The sequence below is a fragment of the Ranitomeya imitator genome, chromosome 5, assembly GCF_032444005.1.
Source record: "Ranitomeya imitator isolate aRanImi1 chromosome 5, aRanImi1.pri, whole genome shotgun sequence".
NCBI classification, from domain to species: domain Eukaryota; kingdom Metazoa; phylum Chordata; class Amphibia; order Anura; family Dendrobatidae; genus Ranitomeya; species Ranitomeya imitator.
Window position 1 is genome coordinate 125,911,690 of NC_091286.1, and position 23,233 is coordinate 125,934,922.

Here is a 23,233-nt window from a genome sequence, read left to right on the forward strand (position 1 = left end):
GATTAATTAACATTTGACAGGAGAGCCAGGTTATTCCTGAACTAATAACCCTCTGGGTTTAATCCTTGTTGTATAAAGAATTTGCCTTTTAATGCCATTTGGCATGCTCTCCATGCAACATTTCTAACATGGTTCATCCTTCTGATGCTCCAACCAACCTCCAAACCCAAGATACATTTTAGACGTTCATAACATGAATTCCTTTATATGTTAAAGTGCAGAATTCCTTTAAATAACAACTAGTGGTACAATTTTAAAGTTGCTTTCATAAATCAACAGGACAAGTGAAGATTAGAAACTGTGTAATAAATGAGGAATTTCTCAGTCACTTCTATCCTGTACTGATCATTCACTCTCAAAAACTGCTCAAATCTGTCTACAGTTCTGCCTTAAGAGAGAAATCAAATTTCACCTGATTACTGTAATAGTCTATGGAAAGTGCATAACGAAATAGATGGAAGGAAACACAGAGTAATGACTAGACACCTCAATAGTTTGGGCATAGAGAGGACGAAGTTAGTTAAAAAGGCAAGATACAAGTCATTTAATGGCCAGAAAAATATTGGGTCCATGCATGCCAGTCTTGATGAGGGGTATGCTGGAGTCAGATGCTCTCGATTCATGAAGAGGCGCATGGCAATTATCGCATGAGTGGAGTCTGCCTCACCAGAAATCCTACTACAGACCCTGCTGGAGTAAGATGTGTCGTAGGGAACAACGATGCTCATCATGAATTTGAATAGCGCCGGTCACCACACACCCGTCGCAACCCAGCTCCACACGTTTTGGCAGAGCTGAGAGAAGACGCCTTAAGTCGAAAATTTAAAAGCAGCTCCAAATTGCACCTAAATGTTGCGACTTTTCAAAGCTTTTAGTCCAGAACTCTGGTTTGGAAGCGTTGATGCATCAGGCCCAATAGTGTTTATCCTCATGCACAGTTTATTCTGACTTCTCAAGAAAGTGCATTTCCTCTTTAAGACATATTAAAAGGGATTTTACAACACCATTAGGAAAATGATTAGGTAGGTGCTCACACTTCAGTAAGCAGCATCCTTCATCTTTGTGTCAAATTGACTTCATTATAAAAATAACTAATCAGCATTAAATATAAATAGGACATGTATCAAAACTAGAATACCTGTTAAATGACTCATTAAGGGAAGCTGCAAATAAATAGTCTTACACCACATAGATAAAACATTTGTGTAAATGTACTAGAAAATAAACCACAAGTTTAAATCAAAAGCATGCATGTTGTCGACTCTTGTTAGGGTCCTGTGGCAAACATGATGCAAATCATTGGACAAAATTATTTTCATAAAAACATTGGAAACAACTACAAAACTAACAAATTCAATTATAAATCAATAGATCTATTAAGCTCAGTGGTGTTCGCCATACAAAGGAGCTGGCAATTCTGTTTGTTTCACAACAATGCCTCTCAAACCCTGCCCTCTTCCCCCACCAAAAAAGGTTTAGGTCTCTAAACAAAGGTTTGCCCGATTCTTTCATTGCATTGGCAAGTAAAACAATGGCAGAACTTATTCTGATCTCCCCAAAAATGGAAAAGCAAAGATGGAGACAGGGCACATAGGGTAATAATGTATGTTAAAAGTGAATTTACAACTCCAATAAATGCCTGTAGATCATTCAACTGGTGCAGTGATGTCTGCGGGGGGGTTGAAGAGGCACTTCTACTGCATGTAGATTGACAAGAAGTAGGAGATAGATGGTCCAACAGAGCAGGGGTGTCAAACTGCATTCCTCGAGGGCCACAAACAGGTCATGTTTTCAGGATTTCCTTGCATTGCACAGGTGATAATTTAATCACCTGCAGAGAATGATTCCAGCACCTTGTGCAATGCTAAGGAAATCTTGAAAACAAGCATGGTTTGAGGCCCTCGAGGAATGCAGTTAGACACCCCTGCAGTAGACCACACTGCTCTGAAAAAGGGAATAGCTCCATGTGTGATAATACTTTAAGTATCTTTTATTAACACATTTAGGGTTTGTACATAATCATTTCTCAAAAGCTGAACTACATATACCTATATACACATGTATTTCAGTTTTGAGAAAGGGTTCGGTTTGAAATATATATATATTTATTATCTCTATCTGTGTGTGTATATATATATATATACCTAAGGGGTACTTCCGTCTGTTTCTAACTTCCGTCTGTCTGTAACGGAATTCCTGGGTCGCTGATTGGTCGTGGCCATCCGCGACCAATCAGCGATATTGGGGCGGGATTAAACACCGCTTCACTTTTTACTATTGATGCTGCCTATACAGCATCAATAATAAAAACATAGAATGTTAAAAATAATAATAATAAAAAAAATCCAAAAACATATTCTCACCTTCCGAAGTCCGCCGCAGCCTTTCCCGCTCCTCGTGCTCCGATCCCAAGAATGCATTGCGGCAATGCCCCAACATCACGTGGCGGTCTCGCGAGACTGCTACATGATCACAGGTTATTGCCGCTAGGCATTACTGAGAACGGAGGGTTGCGAGGAGCATCGGAAAAGGCCTCGGCTGGATCCGGGGGTTGACGGAAGGTGAGTATATAATTTTTTTTTTATTAGAATTGTTTTTTTTTTAACAGGGATATGGTGCCCACATTGCTATATACTACGTGGCCTGTCTTATATATTGCGTGGGCTGTGTTATATACAGCATGAGCTGTGTTATATACTGCGTGGGCTGTTCTATATACTACGTGCCTGTGCAATATACTATGTGCCTGTGTTATATTCTGCGTGGGCTGTGCAATATACTATGTGCCTGTGCTACATAGTACTTGGGCTGTGCAATATACTACGTGGCTGTGTTATAAACTGCATGGGCTGAGTTATATACTATGTGGGCTGTGCAATATACTACGTGCCTGTTTTATATTCTGCGTGGGCTGCGCTATATACTACTTGCCTGTGCTACATACTACGTGGGTTGTGCAATATACTGCGTGCCCTGTGTTATATACTACGTGCCTGTGTTATATTCTGCGTCGGCTGTGCTACATACTACGTGGCTGTGTTATATACTGCGTGGGCTGTGCAATATAGTACGTGGCTATGCTATATACTATGTGGCTGTGCTATATACTACGTGGCTGTGCATTCTAGAATACCCGATGCGTTAGAATCGGGCCACCATCTAGTGAGTTAATAAAAGCTTCTTAAGGGTATATGCACACGTTCAGGTTTTTTTTGCTTTTTTTCACGTGTTTTCGTGATAAAAATGCGATAAAACCGCATTAAAAACTGCAGACATATGCATCCTATCATTTAGAATGCATTCTGCAATTTTTGTGCACATGATGCATTTTTTTCCGCGAAAAAAACGCATTTCGGTAAAAAAAGCAGCATGTTCATTAGTTTGGCTTTTTTTTTCGCTTTTTTCCGCTATTCTATGCATTTGGAAAAAACGCAAGAAAAAATGCATCAAAAATACGCAAAAAACGCATCAAAAACACGCAAAAAAACGCATGCGGATTTCTGGCAGAAATGTCACATTTTTGTCAGGAAAATTTCTGCCAGAATCCTGATGTGTGCACACAGCCTAAAAGGATTACCAAACTTGGAACTATTCCCTTTTTCACAGCATTGTGGTCTACCAGAATGTCTATCTGCTACTTCTCCCCACAGATGGGGGCGTTGGGGGATTTTATTAGTGGTGTTTTCCCATGGTACTTCTTGCATTAAGCATGCATGTTAAGCAGAATGTACACAAAACAAAATCCCCATTTGCTGTATTCCCCAAGATCAACTGAAACCGAGCATAACAAGTGAATAATAGAAAGTACATAATAGCAAGTCATTTGAACCTTGCTGATATTAACATCTCCTATATTTACTGCACAACAGATGACAGAAGGCCAGAAAAACAGGCTTCGGAGGTCCAACTTAAAGGCTTTAATACTTTGGATAAGAGCGTAAAGGGAGTGCCATGTTTTGAAACCGAAAACAAAACATGGCACACTATAAGCATGCTGCAATTTGAAATCAACTGAAGACATTTTGGAGAAAAAAAAAAAGTTCTCTCATGGTTCCCGTTCCCCTACTAGGATCACAATAATGGACAAAGCTTTAGCTGCGCTATGCTTCTGATAGACATCCTTTAAAACGGTGTAATTCCTAGACCGCATCCATTGGTTGGTTATCTGCAGGAATTGAAAACAAAGTAGTCATCATAATGTTCTGCAATCAGTCTGACATTCCACGTAGTACCCGAGTCACTCACTTCTACATACAGTACATTAGAACAAGATATTTGCGCAGTTGACAGTTGTGTGTAGACGTGACGTCCACGCTGCTGCTCAGCTTCCAATGCAGAAATGAGTGTTGGTGAGAACCCCTTCAAAAGGTTTTATTGTAAGAGTTAAAAACATATTACTGATATTGATCTTAAGTTGTTTGAAACAGTAACTTTATAATGTACTCAGGGTCCACAAAGGACCTTAGTTTCGAGATTTCATTGCAGATCACGTGGCACATAACTACCGACAACATCTAAACAATAAAAGTTTCGGCCATCCTGCTGCTTATGTGCTGTTACAAGTAAAGTGCTGTCTTGCTACTTATTGTCAGCACCTGGCAGGGCACAGTGTAGTGCCATGTAGATAGACAATAGATTGTGGGACACACTCATTGCTGCAGGGAGGAGGCATGAGGATACAGCAGCTGAAATACTGCACTGTAAATCTCAGCAAGACAGCAGTGCAGTGGAGAAGACAGGGAGGCAGGCTCGGACTGGCCCACAGGGTAAAAGGGGAATCCCCCGGTGGACCCCTGTTCAGGTCTGGGCTCCCGACTCCACTGTATGGGCAGTACTTGGCATAATTCACTTGATTCACTCTGTACAGAAAGAAGCAGCATCTCATCAGTCATTAACCACGCTACCCAGTTTATTATTATATAGAGATAAAGGTAAATTTGTGAATGAGGGTAGTGTAATATTTGCATGCAGGTGAAAAGTGGGCCCCCCCTAAAGTCAATGTTATTGGTGGGCCCTTGTCACCCCAGTCCGAAGCTGCAGGGAGGAGCCACTACACCTTTTTGGAATCTGCAATAGATTCATGAGAATCGTAGTTTGAGCACAGAAAAACTCTCCACATTAGTAACCAGAGAATGTAAACACGTGGCGTATGACAAGATCATTGGAACCAGTAAACTACTATTTTTTTTTTCACTCTCAAGGTTATATTAAGTTTAGCAAAATCTATAAAAGCTTCCTATGCCTAAAGCACTAGCCAGTGGAGAATGCATTTATCTTCAGGACATTTTATTTAAAAAAATGTAACCACGGCCTTCAGGCATCGAGCATTCAGTTTTAGACACTAAACCTTGCATAACTATAAAGACGAAACTAAAAGTAAATAGATGTAAACTGTCACACAGTTAGTCCTAAAACATTCGCTTTAGGAGGTGGTCTGCATTTTAGATAAACTAGCCAATACTTCCTACCACAAAGTTTAAGGAAGTTGCAACAGTCCAGATTAGCACTGTTGTTAAAGGGCCATTGTGTTATTAAAGACAGGCTGTACAAACTCACTTTTCTGACAAAACAAATAATCAAGAACTTGAGTGGAAAAAAAAGAATGAGAAAGACACAACTTAACTACTAAATGCAAAGTGTATATTTGCCAGGCCAAGCAGCACAGAGATGGGTACTTTCTGGGAAGCGGATGGGAAGAAGAGAGAGAACCATTGCAGTGGTGCAAGTGGCTGCATGTTAGTGTCTACATGTTTGAATGGAACCCGTCACTAGAAAAAAATGCTATTAACCTTGTGGTGCGGTGACCCACGTTACAGCCAGGGGGCGCGCTGTGTATGCTTCAGGATGCGCTTGGAGGCATAATTATGGTGATGAGACAAAGTCCGGCAGGATTGTAAATGGCCGGTATGTGTCACAGAGGTGCTCTGCACTGTAAGCCCAAAATGATATGGTTATGCTGGGACTTAATTTCCACAAGAGTTTGTTGTGTTTACTTATAAGGGCGGGCTTATAGGGTTAGCTGGTGAGCTGGGTGGGACTGGCTAACCACACACACTCCCATCTATGGGAGTGGTTACAACCATATAATGTGACTGAGGTCTGGTCACATGGTCAGAGTGTATGGATCTGTTTGGTCCATGTGCAAGGTCCTGGATGGTCGGTGTTGGAAGCTCCTGTGAGTGGAGTCTTCCTGGAAGCACCTGAGAGACCGTGGACCTGGTGGTCGGTTTTGGAAGCTCCTGTGAGTGGAGTCTTCCTGACGCACCTGAGAGACCGGATTTCTGGCAGAGCAGGAGTGTCAAACTGCATTCCTCGAGGGCCACAAACAGGTCATGTTTTCAGGATTTCCTTGCATTGCACAGGTGATAATTTAATCACCTGCAGAGAATGATTCCAGCACCTTGTGCAATGCTAAGGAAATCTTGAAAACAAGCATGGTTTGAGGCCCTCGAGGAATGCAGTTAGACACCCCTGCAGTAGACCACACTGCTCTGAAAAAGGGAATAGCTCCATGTGTGATAATACTTTAAGTATCTTTTATTAACACATTTAGGGTTTGTACATAATCATTTCTCAAAAGCTGAACTACATATACCTATATACACATGTATTTCAGTTTTGAGAAAGGGTTCGGTTTGAAATATATATATATATTTATTATCTCTATCTGTGTGTGTATATATATATACCTAAGGGGTACTTCCGTCTGTTTCTAACTTCCGTCTGTCTGTAACGGAATTCCTGGGTCGCTGATTGGTCGCGGATGGCCACGACCAATCAGCGATATTGGGGCGGGATTAAACACCGCTTCACTTTTTACTATTGATGCTGCCTATACAGCATCAATAATAAAAACATAGAATGTTAAAAATAATAATAATAAAAAAATCCAAAAACATATTCTCACCTTCCGAAGTCCGCCGCAGCCTTTCCCGCTCCTCGTGCTCCGATCCCAAGAATGCATTGCGGCAATGCCCCAACATCACGTGGCGGTCTCGCGAGACTGCTACATGATCACAGGTTATTGCCGCTAGGCATTACTGGGAACGGAGGGTTGCGAGGAGCATCGGAAAAGGCCTCGGCTGGATCCGGGGGTTGACGGAAGGTGAGTATATAATTTTTTTTTTATTAGAATTGTTTTTTTTTTTTTTTTAACAGGGATATGGTGCCCACATTGCTATATACTGCGTGGGCTGTGTTATATACAGCATGAGCTGTGTTATATACTGCGTGGGCTGTTCTATATACTACGTGCCTGTGCAATATACTATGTGCCTGTGTTATATTCTGCGTGGGCTGTGCAATATACTATGTGCCTGTGCTACATAGTACTTGGGCTGTGCAATATACTACGTGGCTGTGTTATAAACTGCATGGGCTGAGTTATATACTATGTGGGCTGTGCAATATACTACGTGCCTGTTTTATATTCTGCGTGGGCTGCGCTATATACTACTTGCCTGTGCTACATACTACGTGGGTTGTGCAATATACTGCGTGCCCTGTGTTATATACTACGTGCCTGTGTTATATTCTGCGTCGGCTGTGCTACATACTACGTGGCTGTGTTATATACTGCGTGGGCTGTGCAATATAGTACGTGGCTATGCTATATACTATGTGGCTGTGCTATATACTACGTGGCTGTGCATTCTAGAATACCCGATGCGTTAGAATCGGGCCACCATCTAGTGAGTTAATAAAAGCTTCTTAAGGGTATATGCACACGTTCAGGTTTTTTTTGCTTTTTTTCACGTGTTTTCGTGATAAAAATGCGATAAAACCGCATTAAAAACTGCAGACATATGCATCCTATCATTTAGAATGCATTCTGCAATTTTTGTGCACATGATGCATTTTTTTCCGCGAAAAAAACGCATTTCGGTAAAAAAAGCAGCATGTTCATTAGTTTGGCTTTTTTTTTCGCTTTTTTCCGCTATTCTATGCATTTGGAAAAAACGCAAGAAAAAATGCATAAAAAATACGCAAAAAACGCATCAAAAACACGCAAAAAAACGCATGCGGATTTCTGGCAGAAATGTCACATTTTTGTCAGGAAAATTTCTGCCAGAATCCTGATGTGTGCACACAGCCTAAAAGGATTACCAAACTTGGAACTATTCCCTTTTTCACAGCATTGTGGTCTACCAGAATGTCTATCTGCTACTTCTCCCCACAGATGGGGGCGTTGGGGGATTTTATTAGTGGTGTTTTCCCATGGTACTTCTTGCATTAAGCATGCATGTTAAGCAGAATGTACACAAAACAAAATCCCCATTTGCTGTATTCCCCAAGATCAACTGAAACCGAGCATAACAAGTGAATAATAGAAAGTACATAATAGCAAGTCATTTGAACCTTGCTGATATTAACATCTCCTATATTTACTGCACAACAGATGACAGAAGGCCAGAAAAACAGGCTTCGGAGGTCCAACTTAAAGGCTTTAATACTTTGGATAAGAGCGTAAAGGGAGTGCCATGTTTTGAAACCGAAAACAAAACATGGCACACTATAAGCATGCTGCAATTTGAAATCAACTGAAGACATTTTGGAGAAAAAAAAAAAGTTCTCTCATGGTTCCCGTTCCCCTACTAGGATCACAATAATGGACAAAGCTTTAGCTGCGCTATGCTTCTGATAGACATCCTTTAAAACGGTGTAATTCCTAGACCGCATCCATTGGTTGGTTATCTGCAGGAATTGAAAACAAAGTAGTCATCATAATGTTCTGCAATCAGTCTGACATTCCACGTAGTACCCGAGTCACTCACTTCTACATACAGTACATTAGAACAAGATATTTGCGCAGTTGACAGTTGTGTGTAGACGTGACGTCCACGCTGCTGCTCAGCTTCCAATGCAGAAATGAGTGTTGGTGAGAACCCCTTCAAAAGGTTTTATTGTAAGAGTTAAAAACATATTACTGATATTGATCTTAAGTTGTTTGAAACAGTAACTTTATAATGTACTCAGGGTCCACAAAGGACCTTAGTTTCGAGATTTCATTGCAGATCACGTGGCACATAACTACCGACAACATCTAAACAATAAAAGTTTCGGCCATCCTGCTGCTTATGTGCTGTTACAAGTAAAGTGCTGTCTTGCTACTTATTGTCAGCACCTGGCAGGGCACAGTGTAGTGCCATGTAGATAGACAATAGATTGTGGGACACACTCATTGCTGCAGGGAGGAGGCATGAGGATACAGCAGCTGAAATACTGCACTGTAAATCTCAGCAAGACAGCAGTGCAGTGGAGAAGACAGGGAGGCAGGCTCGGACTGGCCCACAGGGTAAAAGGGGAATCCCCCGGTGGACCCCTGTTCAGGTCTGGGCTCCCGACTCCACTGTATGGGCAGTACTTGGCATAATTCACTTGATTCACTCTGTACAGAAAGAAGCAGCATCTCATCAGTCATTAACCACGCTACCCAGTTTATTATTATATAGAGATAAAGGTAAATTTGTGAATGAGGGTAGTGTAATATTTGCATGCAGGTGAAAAGTGGGCCCCCCCTAAAGTCAATGTTATTGGTGGGCCCTTGTCACCCCAGTCCGAAGCTGCAGGGAGGAGCCACTACACCTTTTTGGAATCTGCAATAGATTCATGAGAATCGTAGTTTGAGCACAGAAAAACTCTCCACATTAGTAACCAGAGAATGTAAACACGTGGCGTATGACAAGATCATTGGAACCAGTAAACTACTATTTTTTTTTTCACTCTCAAGGTTATATTAAGTTTAGCAAAATCTATAAAAGCTTCCTATGCCTAAAGCACTAGCCAGTGGAGAATGCATTTATCTTCAGGACATTTTATTTAAAAAAATGTAACCACGGCCTTCAGGCATCGAGCATTCAGTTTTAGACACTAAACCTTGCATAACTATAAAGACGAAACTAAAAGTAAATAGATGTAAACTGTCACACAGTTAGTCCTAAAACATTCGCTTTAGGAGGTGGTCTGCATTTTAGATAAACTAGCCAATACTTCCTACCACAAAGTTTAAGGAAGTTGCAACAGTCCAGATTAGCACTGTTGTTAAAGGGCCATTGTGTTATTAAAGACAGGCTGTACAAACTCACTTTTCTGACAAAACAAATAATCAAGAACTTGAGTGGAAAAAAAAGAATGAGAAAGACACAACTTAACTACTAAATGCAAAGTGTATATTTGCCAGGCCAAGCAGCACAGAGATGGGTACTTTCTGGGAAGCGGATGGGAAGAAGAGAGAGAACCATTGCAGTGGTGCAAGTGGCTGCATGTTAGTGTCTACATGTTTGAATGGAACCCGTCACTAGAAAAAAAAACGCTATTAACCTTGTGGTGCGGTGACCCACGTTACAGCCAGGGGGCGCGCTGTGTGTGCTTCAGGATGCGCTTGGAGGCATAATTATGGTGATGAGACAAAGTCCGGCAGGATTGTAAATGGCCGGTATGTGTCACAGAGGTGCTCTGCACTGTAAGCCCAAAATGATATGGTTATGCTGGGACTTAATTTCCACAAGAGTTTGTTGTGTTTACTTATAAGGGCGGGCTTATAGGGTTAGCTGGTGAGCTGGGTGGGACTGGCTAACCACACACACTCCCATCTATGGGAGTGGTTACAACCATATAATGTGACTGAGGTCTGGTCACATGGTCAGAGTGTATGGATCTGTTTGGTCCATGTGCAAGGTCCTGGATGGTCGGTGTTGGAAGCTCCTGTGAGTGGAGTCTTCCTGGAAGCACCTGAGAGACCGTGGACCTGGTGGTCGGTTTTGGAAGCTCCTGTGAGTGGAGTCTTCCTGACGCACCTGAGAGACCGGATTTCCGGCAGAAATGTCCGTTTTTTGTCTGGAAATTTCTGCTAGAAAATCCTAACGTGTGCACATACCCTCAATCTGTGAGGTAGGTGACTGGAGTTCACTCACTTCACAGTCACAGTCTCTATCTAGCGCGGCATCTTGACTTGATACTAAGGAAACTGATATGTTCTATCGCCTCTGCTAGATCAGTGGTGGATTAAAAAAGCTGATTAGGCGATTAGCATTTTTATATTCTTTTATAACGTGTGCATATTTTACAAACTTCCTCTAAAGTATTTTGCCATTAAAGCTGTTTGACATAAAAAATTGTTTCCTCCTCGATTAAATGTGTCACGATAGATCTAATTAAACTTATGAACTTCGTGCTCTTTAACTTTAAAACAACACCACAAATGTTTTGATGAAGCAATAGGAAATTATAATTCCCCTGGTACCTCTGCTGTATTTTCAGAATTGCTATTACTGGCAATGAGAACATTTTCCTTTATGTTATGCCTTTTTTTTGGTGTTTTTTACAAAACATCATATTTATTTTGTCACATAAAAAGTTTGCATTTTAAAAGTTTGTCACAAAAAAACAAAAAAACATGCATATCATCATGCGTTTGTGTCACGTACAGTGTAGGAAAGACTAAGTGCAACATGAAGGGATAAGGGGAAGTAAACCCAACACTAGGGAAGGGGGGAGTGGAGACCACTGGCAAATCTAACATCACCCTGTCTGCCCTAAACATCCCTATATAGGTTCCGCACCTATCTGCGAGCAGGATACCTAACCCCTGCCTGACCCTGGCGATAAGCCCCTGCATAGGGAAGGTTAAGCACTAGTCAATCCCCATTACCACTAAAGACAGATGGGATGCACAAACAAGGGGAACAATTAGCTTGAGTAGACTCAGAGAGAAACAAAGACATCCTCCAAACAACAAAGAGGACGATAGCTGCAAGCCTCAACAGGGTAATGGAAATATCACCGGCAACTCCCAACGCAAGCTGGGAGTTATAAACACCCCAGTCCAGGTGTGTCAACTAGAGCAGGCAGAGGTTGTCACTGGGTTCTGAAGTCAGAAGGACTAGGAAAGCCAACCACTGAGACCTTCTGCAGCTAGATGCAGTGCAACTGTCTGCAGCCTCTGACACACCCAGGGCCGTATTTGCCACTAGGCACTTGAGGGCACGTGCCTAGGGCGGGGACAGGCGAGGGGGCGGCACCTCAGCAAGGTTTTTTCTTTTTTTTTCCTTTTTTTTTCCTTTTTTTTTTTTAAATACTAGTCCTGTGCGTCACTTCCTGAAGAGTAGACAGGGGGCGGCAGAGCGGCAGCCAGAACACGTGGTGCTGGTGCCGACTCTCCCTACTTCCCCTGCTGAGACACAGTGACCCCCTGCTCACAGCCTCACTGGTGCCCGGCAGAATGTGACTGCTGAGGTGGAGCGGCGGCGCCCTGTGTCCCGACCCTGGGTCCTGTCCTGGACTCACATTGCCTGCCTGGAGGACTCGCAGTAGAGCAGTACATACACAGTAAGGGTACCGTCACACAGTGCAATTTTGATCGCTACGACGGCACGATTCGTGACGTTCGAGCGATATAGTTACGAGATCGCAGTGTCTGACACGCTCCTGCGATCAGGGACCCCGCTGAGAATCGTACGTCGTAGCAGATCGTTTGAAACTTTCTTTCGTCGTCTAGTGTCCCGCTGTGGCGGCATGATCGCATGGTGTAACATATATCGTATACGATGTGCGCATAGTAACCAACGGCTTCTACATCGCACATACGTCATGAAATTATCGCTCCAGCGTCGTAGATTGCAAAGTGTGACAGCAGTCTACGACGCTGGAGCGATATTGTTACGACGCTGGAGCATCACGGATCGTACCGTCGTAGCGATGAAAATTGCACTGTGTGACGGTACCCTAAGTAGTGTACTGTCTCTGTAATGATCTCCCTCCTACTAGCTCCTGCCCGCGCGCTGCCTGCTGCAATGCACGGCTCTGTCTGTGACTCACCTCACGGTCCTCACCCCTTCGCTTACATTCCGACAGCCTCATTTCTGACTGTACTAGTGCCTGAGGCTGGAGGAGCCGTGAAAACATAGCAGCCCTTGAATGTTTGATCTTTGCTCCCAGCAGACGGATCCAGAGAGTGAGTGGTGGGGGTGGGGTATAATACACCCCCACTCACTCTATCTGGGTCCTAGGAGCAAACATTGCCAGTGCTGGTGTGTGTGCCTGTATGTATGTGTGTGTGTGTGTGCGGGCAGCAGAGCCGTATGTGTGTGCGGGCAGCAGAGCCGTATGTGTGTGCGGGCAGCAGAGCCGTATGTGTGTGCGGGCAGCAGAGCCGTATGTGTGTGCGGGCAGCAGAGCCGTATGTGTGTGCGGGCAGCAGAGCCGTATGTGTGTGCGGGCAGCAGAGCCGTATGTGTGTGCGGGCAGCAGAGCCGTATGTGTGTGCGGGCAGCAGAGCCGTATGTGTGTGCGGGCAGCAGAGCCGTATGTGTGTGCGGGCAGCAGAGCCGTATGTGTGTGCGGGCAGCAGAGCCGTATGTGTGTGCGGGCAGCAGAGCCGTATGTGTGTGCGGGCAGCAGAGCCGTATGTGTGTGCGGGTAGCAGAGCCGTATGTGTGAGTGTGCGGGCAGCAGAGCCGTATGTGTGAGTGTGCGGGCAGCAGAGCCGTATGTGTGAGTGTGCGGGCAGCAGAGCCGTATGTGTGTGCGTGCACAGGCAGCAGAGCCGTATGTGTGTGCATGCACGGGCAGCAGAGCTGTATGTGTGTGCGTGCACGGGCAGCGGAGCTGTGTGTGTGTGCGAGCAGAGCTGTATGTATGTGTGTATCTGTGCGGTGCTGTATGTGTGTGTGTGCGGGCAGCAGAGCTGTATGTGTGTGCGTGCACGGGCAGCAGAGCTGTATGTGTGTGCGTGCACGGGCAGCAGAGCTGTATGTGTGTGCGTGCACGGGCAGCGGAGCTGTGTGTGTGTGTGTGCGCGCGGAGCTGTATGTATGCGTGAGTCTGTGCGGTGCTGTATGTGTGTGTGTGCGGGCAGCAGAGCTGTGTGTGTGCGCGCGGAGCTGTATGTATGTGTGTATCTGTGCAGTGCTGTATGTGTGTGTGTGTGCAGGCAGCAGAGCTGTATGTGTGTGCAGGCAGCAGAGCTGTATGTGTGTGCGGGCAGCAGAGCTGTATGTCTGCGTGCACGGACAGCGGAGCTATATGTGTGTGTGTGTGCGCGTGGAGCTGTATGTATGCGTGAGTCTGTGCGGTGCTGTATGTGTGTGTGTGCGGGCAGCAGAGCTGTGTGTGTGCGCGCGGAGCTGTATGTATGTGTGTATCTGTGCAGTGCTGTATGTGTGTGTGTGTGCAGGCAGCAGAGCTGTATGTGTGTGCAGGCAGCAGAGCTGTATGTGTGTGCGGGCAGCAGAGCTGTATGTCTGCGTGCACGGACAGCGGAGCTATATGTGTGTGTGTGTGCGCGTGGAGCTGTATGTATGCGTGTGTCTGTGCGGTGCTGTATGTGTGTGTGTGTGCGTGCACGGGCGGCGGAGCTGTGTGTGTGTGTGTGCGCGCAGAGCTGTATGAATGTGTGTGTCTGTGCAGTGCTGTATGTGTGCGTGTGTGGGCATCAGAGCTGTATGTGTGTGCGTGCACGGGCAGTGTGTGTGTGGGAAGCTCTATGTGTGTGCGGAGCTGTCAGTGCCAGTGTGTCGCCCCATCCCGGACCAACTTTTTACTATTGATGCTGCCTATGAAGCATCAATAGTAAAAAGATAAAATGTTAAAAAGAATTGCAAAAAATAAAAAATTGTGCTATTCTCACCTTCCTCCGTCCACCGATGCGCGATGCTGCCACCAGCTTCCGTTCCCAGTGATGCATTGCGAAAGTACCCAGATGACTTAGCGGTCTAGACCGCTAAGTCATATGGGTAATTTCGCAATGCATCACTGGGAACGGAAGCTGGCGGCAGACCGCTAAGTCATCTGGGTAATTTTGCAATGCATCACTGGGAACGGAATCTGGCGGCAGCATCACGCGCATCGGTACAGCTTCAGTGGACGCCGGGGGCGAGTATATAACTATTTTTTATTTGAATTCTTTTTTTAACAGGGATATGGTGCCCACACTGCTATATACTACGTGGGCTGTGTTGTATTCTACGTGGGCTGTGTTATATACTGCCTGGCTGCTATATACTGCGTGGGCTGTGTTATATACTGCGTGGGCTGTGTTATATACTGCGTGGGCTGTGTTATATACTGCGTGGGCTGTGTTATATACTACGTGGCTGCTATATACTACGTGGCTGTGCTATGTACTATGTGGCTGTGTTATATACTATATAATATGGTACTGAGGGGGTATAGAGCTGGAGTAACAGATCTACTCCCTCATTTGTATGCAAACCGATTTCAGATGAATTGACTGAACATGTAAAAATATTGCTGGAATTGTCTTTGAAAGAGCTACATGGGCATATACATAGATTTGGACCCCTTACTGATTCCCTATGGGACTTGCGAACATGTGCAGCACTTGCGGTTTTACGGAAGCCTGTCACCCCGTTTTTTCAGTATGAGATAAAAATACTGTTAAATAGGGCCTGAGCTGTGCGTTACAATAGTGTATTTTGTATACCCTGATTCCCTACCTATGCTGCCGAAATACCTTACCAAAGTCGCCGTTTTCGCCTGTCAATCAGGCTGGTCTGGTCATATGGGCGTGGTGACATCGCTGTTTCTTCCCCCAGATCTTGCATATCTTTCCGTTGGTGACGTAGTGGTTTGCGCATGCCCAACTGCTGAATCCACTGCGCAGGTGAAGAAAAAACGTGCGATCGTCTCTATTTCCCTGGTGATCGGTGGAGGCGGCCATCTTCCTGAGGCCGCGCGTGCGCAGATGGAGTCCTCTGCTGCCCGGGGCTTCAGGAAGATGGCTGCAGGATGCCGCGCGTGCGCAGATGGAGATCGCGGCGGCCATTTTCCTGAAGCCGAGTTCGGGGTACACAAAATACACTATTGTAACGCACAGCTCAGGCCCTATTTAACAGTATTTTTATCAGGGTGACAGGTTCCCTTTAAGATGAGACAAAAAAACACTGCTAGCAGCATTTTTTTTCCGTTGCTGCAAGTCCCGCATTTACCTGATCGCGGCAAAACTGCAAGTGCGGCACATGTCTGCAAGTCCCACAGGGAATGAATGAGGCCGAATGCAGTGTTGCCGTAAGTGATGCGTTACATGGCAGATGCAGAAAAACTGCCCGATCTGCCGCGAATGGTAAAAATCGCTGATGTGAAAGTAGCCGAAGACACTGCTGACAGTGTCTGCATTAGTCATAGTCACCAATGGGGGAGGCAGTACGAAAAGTGCCTAGGGCAGCAAAAACTCTAAATACGGCCCTGGACACACCCATGACAGTTTTGTGGCTTTTTAAAATTATTTTGTTACATGTTGAATATGGATTTTTTTTTCTATAGTTGCCTGTGGAAAAAATGTCATCATGTCTTGCATGTAGTTTCCTATACTATTTGGCCACAGCAGCTTTCATGTAAAGGCTGTAATAAAATGAAGAAAAAAAAAAAGACAAAATATAGTCACATGGTTTATATCTGAGGCTAAGAAAATGAGTTCCAACACTCATTTTCTTAGCAAGAACAGGCATACTCTCATAACTAGGCTTTGTTTTTTTAAGCTACGTTCCCACGGTACTTATTTACAGCAGGCCTCCAGCTGAGGAGATCCTCAGTGATACCAACATTGGTATATACCACTGCGAAAAATCATTGAGAAAGCTGCATATTTCACTAGTTGCTTTGCAAAGGGTGGAACTCGCCTATACATACAGCACAAGTTTACATGCTGTGGATCTCAAACCCACAGCCCCTGTCAGTTTACACTGTGGATACTTTTGCAGACAGCATTTGCATGGCATTTCTTAAAATATCATGCACTCTGCTGGCCCTGCAAAACACAGTGGAATTTCCACAAGCAAATATGCTGCACACATTCCGCTGTGTTTTCACACTGGGAATTTAGTATTAGCTGGAAAAATCCAACATCAGTTTCCAGAGAAATTCACAATAGAATATGACTTTTATATGCAATTTTTAATACAATTGTTGTAGAATGTTTTTTTACATCAATATATTGTTTGGTGCAAATTTCACAAATAATTCGCATCAAACAAGTAACGTTACTATTTGTGCAATGTTAATGTTTCAGCCCCTTTAAAAATAAAATCTCACTGTATGAGCAAGCAGAATCCACTCCAAATTCCACACGAAAAACTGTGTAAGCATACCTCAAGGCTATGTGCACATAACGTCTTTCAAACGCAAGTTTTTCAAGCAGAAGATGCGTCTGGAAACTCTGGGATTTTCTTTTTACTGAAGAGTCTTTGGTTTTGTTTCCTGAGCGTTTCTCAGACGGTTTTAGCCACCGGCGTTTTTTGGGGGGGTTTTCCAATGGTTTTAGAACTTTTTTTACTGTCATTTTGCAGTCTTTTTTATGCCATTGAGTAATGAAAAAAAACACTAACAGTTATTTGTTAACCAAAAGAACTATGACTAAACCATAAAAAAAGCCTAGTCTTCCGAGCACCTTTAGAGTTTTCCTATTGACTTTCCCATGCCTACAAAAAAGTACAGAGCGTCTTCTGAGCAGAAAATGTCAGTAGAATGAACAGGTCACTTCCTTTTGGATGCTTTCACATTGCGCTGAGACACCCGTTCAGTAGCCCCATCGGGGCTTACATCTTAACCCCCCACCCCCACAAAATGGGGTTCGGACATATGCGCTACGGGGACATAGACTATAATGGTGCTCATAGAGCGAACGTGCACTCTGCCGTGCATAATTTTTGGAAGCATACTCCTACTGGGGCAGACACCCAGACGTAGTCTACTACATCTGAGTGTCCGCCTCCAGTAGACGCATACGCTCAAAAATTATGTATGTCAGAGAGCACATTCGCTCTGCTAGCACAATTATAGTCTGTCTATGCCCCATCGGCGCATACGTCCAAATCCCATTTTGCGGAGGGGGGGGGGGGTTGCATGTAAGCCCCGATGGGGCCACTGAATGGGTGCCTAAATACAATGTGAAAGCTCCGTTACCCGTTTGGCGCTTTTTGAAACCTGAAGCGGTTAATAGATGTTCCACAACCTGAACAAATGCATAGCTTTTACATACAGTAGAAATGCTTATGTTAATTCTTGTTAATGTTTTGTGTTTTTTTTCCAGCCGGAATACGCTTTTAGAAAAAAAACTTCTTGTGCGCATAGCCTAAACAAATGTGGTCAAAAACTATGAATTTTTCAAATGGAAACCAATTCAGGAAATGTTCCTTCTTTGGGGAGTTTGTGTGTTTCCTGAAGCAATTTTGGAAGAGTTTTGGAGTGAATTACATCAAGAGCCACTATTAAAATGTGACATTTGTTCCCCACCCCCAATCAAGCATTTTTTTTTAAACCTGAGGCAGCACACACACAACTCAAAGAATATACATATGAACAGCAAAATGGTTTTACGATAGCGATGAAAAATCAAACTTTTTTAATTGATTTCAGACATTTTTAAAAATGAACCCCCCAAAAAGTCTTATACCCATACCCTAATAATTGCAAAAAAAAGTCTAGAAACTTTAAATGTCTTCCATTGTAACATCTTATATTATTTTCCATTTTGATAGCTAAAATTTACTTTAATGACTTAAAATTTATCCATCCGAGTTTAGAAAAAAAATAAAAAATACATTTAGCACAAAAGATTTCTGTCCCTAAAGGTACCTTCACACATAATGATTTCGTTAACGATATCGTTGCAACGTCACGCTTTTTGTGACGTAGCAACGATCCCGCTAACGATCTCGTTATGTGTGACAGCGACCAACGATCAGGCCCCTGCTGGGAGATCGTTGGTCGTTGGAGAATGATCAGGACCTTTTTTAGGTCGCTGATCACCCGCTGTCATCGCTGGATCGGCGTGTTTGACACCGATCCAGCGATGTGTTCACCGCTGTGCTCTGCTTTACGGCCGGTGCTGACACAGTCAGTGCAGGGAAGCTGACGGCGGGGGACGTGACAGACATCGGAATGTGAGTATGTAGTGTTTTTTGTTTTTTTTTTACTTTTACAATGGTAACCAGGGTAAATATCCGGTTATTAAGCGCGGCCCTGCACTTAGTAACCCGATGTTTATCCTGGTTACCCGGGGACTTCGGCATCGTTGAAGACAGTTTCAACGATGCCGAAGTCATTCCCCTGATCGTTGGTCGCTGGAGAGAGCTGTCTGTGTGACAGCTCCCCAGCGACCACACAACAACTTACCAACGATCACGGCCAGGTCGTATCGCTGGTCGTGATCGTTGGTAAGTCGTTTAGTGTAACAGTACCTTTAAGGCCCCGTCACACTTAGCGACGCTAAAGCGATCCCGACAATGATACGACCTGTCAGGGATTGTTGCTGCGTCGCTATGTGGTCGCTGGTGAGATGTCAAACAGTGAGATCTCCCCAACAACGCAGCAGCGATGCGGCGACCTGTAGCGACCTGTACAACGATGTCACATGGCAGCTATTTCATGAGGATTAACAGACCTCAATGAGGGACGTCCTGTCATGAGGTCGTTGGTAAGGTGTCAAACACAGCGATGTGTGCTACCCAGCGGGACCTCAACGATCAAAAAAAGGTCCAGGCCATTCCGACACGAGCAGCGATCTCACAACAGGGGCCTGGTCGCTGCTATGTGTCACACATAGCGAGATCGCTACTGAGGTCGCTGTTGCGTCACAAAACTTGTGACTCAGCAGCGATCTCGCTAACGATCTTGCTTTGTGTGACGGGGGCTTTAAGGTACTGTCACACTAGACGATATCGCTAGCGATCCGTGACGTTGCAGCGTCCTCGCTAGCGATATCGTCCAGTGTGACAGGCAGCAGCGATCAGGCCCCTGCTGGGAGATCGCTGGTCGGGGAAGAAAGTCCAGAACTTTATTTCGTCGCTGGACTCCCCGTAGACATCGCTGAATCGGCGTGTATGACACCGATTCAGCGATGTCTTCACTGGTAACCAGGGTAAACATCGGGTAACTAAGCGCAGGGCCGCGCTTAGTAACCCGATGTTTACCCTGGTTACCAGCGTAAAAAAACAAACAGTACATACTTACATTCAGCTGTCTGTCCCTTGCCGTCTGGTTCCTGCACTGACTGCTGGCCGTAAAGTGAAAGCAGAGCACAGTCACAGCGGTGAGTCACCGCTGTGTGACTCACCGCTGTGCTGTGCTTTCACTTTCACTTTACGGCCAGCAGTCACTGCAGGAACCAGATGGCAAGGGACAGACAGCTGAATGTAAGTATGTAGTGTTTGTTTTTTTACGCTGGTAACCAGGGTAAACATCGGGTTACTAAGCGCGGCCCTGCGCTTAGTTACCCGATGTTTACCCTGGTTACCGGGGACCTCGGGATCGTTGGTCGCTGGAGAGCGGTCTGTGTGACAGCTCTCCAGCGACCAAACAGCGACGCTGCAGCGATCCGGATCGTTGTCGGTATCGCTGCAGCGTCGCTAAGTGTGACGGTACCTTTAGGTTCTGCTTCAGAGTCTTGTCTCTAGATCCCTGCTGGGTTTGTATAGACATGCGATCCATGGCATTGTTTGTAAATCTGTTGGGTACACTGTCATTATCAAGTGTGAATAGATATCAATCAGCATTTGTTAATGCTGTAGAACCTCAATCAGTAAAAAAAATGCGTGTTAAAATTTCCCCATCATTAGAAGTTACGGAAGATGTGCAAAATATAGCAAGATATCACACAAAATGTATGGAAATGCTCGCCTCTTAATACAATTTGGGCATATTTGCCTGTCAAAAAAAATCATGAAAAAGTAAGAGTATTGTAAAAAATTAAAAACTTTACACTTTCAGAACACAGAAGCCCTTCCATCAGTTGCACATTGCAAATTTTCAAAGCAAAGTCAAGTTTACCAAATATCCTTATTGGCTGACAAAAATAATATACCGTATATTATATAGAAAAAGAAAACAAAAAGCAGCACCAAAAGAAGACAGAGGGTGCAAAAAATCCTTCCAGGTATATACCAAACCTCATGCTATTGTCCAGAAAGATGAAGGCAGCACTCGAGTAGAAAAAATAAGAGTATTTTATTGGCCCATGTGCGACGTTTCAGTCCAAAGTGTGGACCTTTCTCAAGCAATATATTATATGGATATATATTTTTTTATAACGTTTGTAAAAAAAAAACCTTTCCTTAAATATTATGTTACATGTTCCTCTTTTTGCTCCATGCTCTCTTCCTAGTTAATACCCTTCCCCATCTCTTTACAGCGCTCATCCTGTCCGGCATTGCACCATTGACTACCAATATAGTAAGCTGATGTATGAAGAATACATTCTAGCGATGACGTGTTATCAGAGCATGCTCGGGTGTTATCCGAGCATGCTCGGGTGTTATCCAGGCATCTTGAGTGTGCTCGAATAGTATGTTCCCGTGGCTGCATGATTTGTGGCTATTAGACAGCCTCAACACATGTGGATTCCCCAACAAACAAGCAGTCCTCGCATATGTTGCAGCTGTTCTGCTCCATTACAATTTACCATCATTAGAAAAGGGTCAATAGTGGATCTGCAGGACTTTGCTATATTTAGAGGTAATGCCTAGAGTGCCATTTCAGTTTTCATTCTGTTAATGTAACAGAAAGCATATGCAACAAAGAAGAGTATTAAACACCAGGTTACAATGTTTGAGGGGTTTACGGCAACATTCATATCATCTCTCTCTACAGACGAGACAAAAACTGACCTGGATTCTCAGCCTGTTCGGTTCTTGAATCCTCCATCATCTTACTAAATTAAAATTAACACCAGAGACTGAAATAAAATAATAAATTCTAAATTAAATATCTGAATGTGATGCAGCTATAAGCCCATTGAGCTTTTAAAGTGTCTGACTGTGCAGACACCGCTGGTGGCTGGATACTGAAGAGACAGCTTGTTCTTGCTTCTTTTGCGAAACCAATCAAATGAGTCAAGTTGCCAAAAAGGAAAAAAGAGGATGTTTGATAAAAGCAGAAATAGCAAACACTTCTGTTTTTTCTTCAAATTATTAAAAAGAGTGTCGGCCGGTCAGATTCTGTCATGGAGAGATATGAACAGCTTATTTCATCCAGATAAAATTGTGGAAACTGAGATGTAACAATCGGGAAGAGAGGTTCGGACCAGAGGGTGGTCCACCCTGATCCCCAGAAAGGCAGACACGGCTTTCACCTATCCGCATCCTCATGACATAGATACAGTTGACAAGTTAACTTTGGCGAGTCCATCAGTTTGGCATTTGACCATCAGAAGTGCAAAGCGCACGTCAAGTGTCGCAATGAAATCACTTCACTGTGCCACCTTTGCCAGATTGACTCAACTCTGCTCCTGTTTGCAGTCACTCATTGTGAGTGGGGACAAGGAATGTTTTTTTTTTAATTTTTTTTTTTTACTTTTTCTGCGCTTTAAAAAAATAAAAGCGTTGATATGTCGGGTATTTGCGCATTCAGGAATTTTTTTTTTTTTTTGTTACAAGAAACTATGGTCCATTTTTTCCTATTAGGCCTTAGAAAAAATAAAAATTTGAGGCCAAAACAACACGTTAGTGGTAAAAATGTAAATATTTTTTCTTTACCACCCAATAGCATAAATATTTGTGAGACACATTTGGTGTCAGTAGGATCACTGCACCCCTAGATGAATTAATTGGGGTGTAGTTTGTAAAATGAGGTAATATATGAGGGGTTTCTGCTGTTCTGGCTACCCCGATGCAAGTTTCAGTAGGAGTACTTGCGCTCAACACTAATGATTTTTTTTAACTTTTGAAAATACCCTATCCCCAACCCTAATGGCAAGGTATGAAAGAACTAAAAATGAAAGTGTAATCTGACAAAAGGGGATGACACATTTTTTCCCCCAGTAAGTTTTGGTAGAGGGCCAGGGACAGAGCTGGAGGGACATGACAGGGGGGGGGATGTTTTAGGGAGCCCATTTCTCTCTCCTCTGACATGTATATCATGATAGAGCTACCCCCAGTAGCTGAAACCCTGTAGAATTTCTGACGTTGGGGGGCGCTATACCCTTACTCCCGATCACCGTTTCAAAATGGCAATGAAGGAATAAGACCCCCTTAACGGCCACTCTTTTAATGCGTATCTGTGGCTGTTAAGGGGTTAATGCATATGTTAGACTGTGATGTATACTTTGTAGTGATGTCCATTGCCCATAGACTATGATGGCATCTGTTTCACCACTTCATGAGCTTGCAATTTTCTGGGGGGTTTTTTGTTTGATTTTTCCTCCCCTTTTTCCCAAGAACCGTAACTTTTTTTTATTTTTCCTTCAATATAGTCGTATGAGTTCTAATTTTGAATGACACCA

At 43.9% G+C, this 23,233-nt stretch overlaps 1 protein-coding gene across 2 annotated transcripts in view; it reads right to left on the minus strand.

Moving 5' to 3' along the window:
• The window catches only part of STX11 (syntaxin 11), an 86,144-nt gene that overhangs the window by 4,945 nt on the left and 57,966 nt on the right, over positions 1-23,233 (minus strand). The window contains exon 1 of one of the 2 annotated variants that reach the window (XM_069769125.1): positions 21,621-21,793. The exons of the other annotated variant lie outside the window; for it this stretch is intronic. Coding sequence (XP_069625226.1) covers positions 21,621-21,660 — 40 coding nt within the window. The 5' untranslated portion in view covers positions 21,661-21,793. Of the gene's footprint in view, positions 1-21,620; positions 21,794-23,233 lie in introns of those variants that run through there. 2 annotated transcript variants of the gene reach the window in all.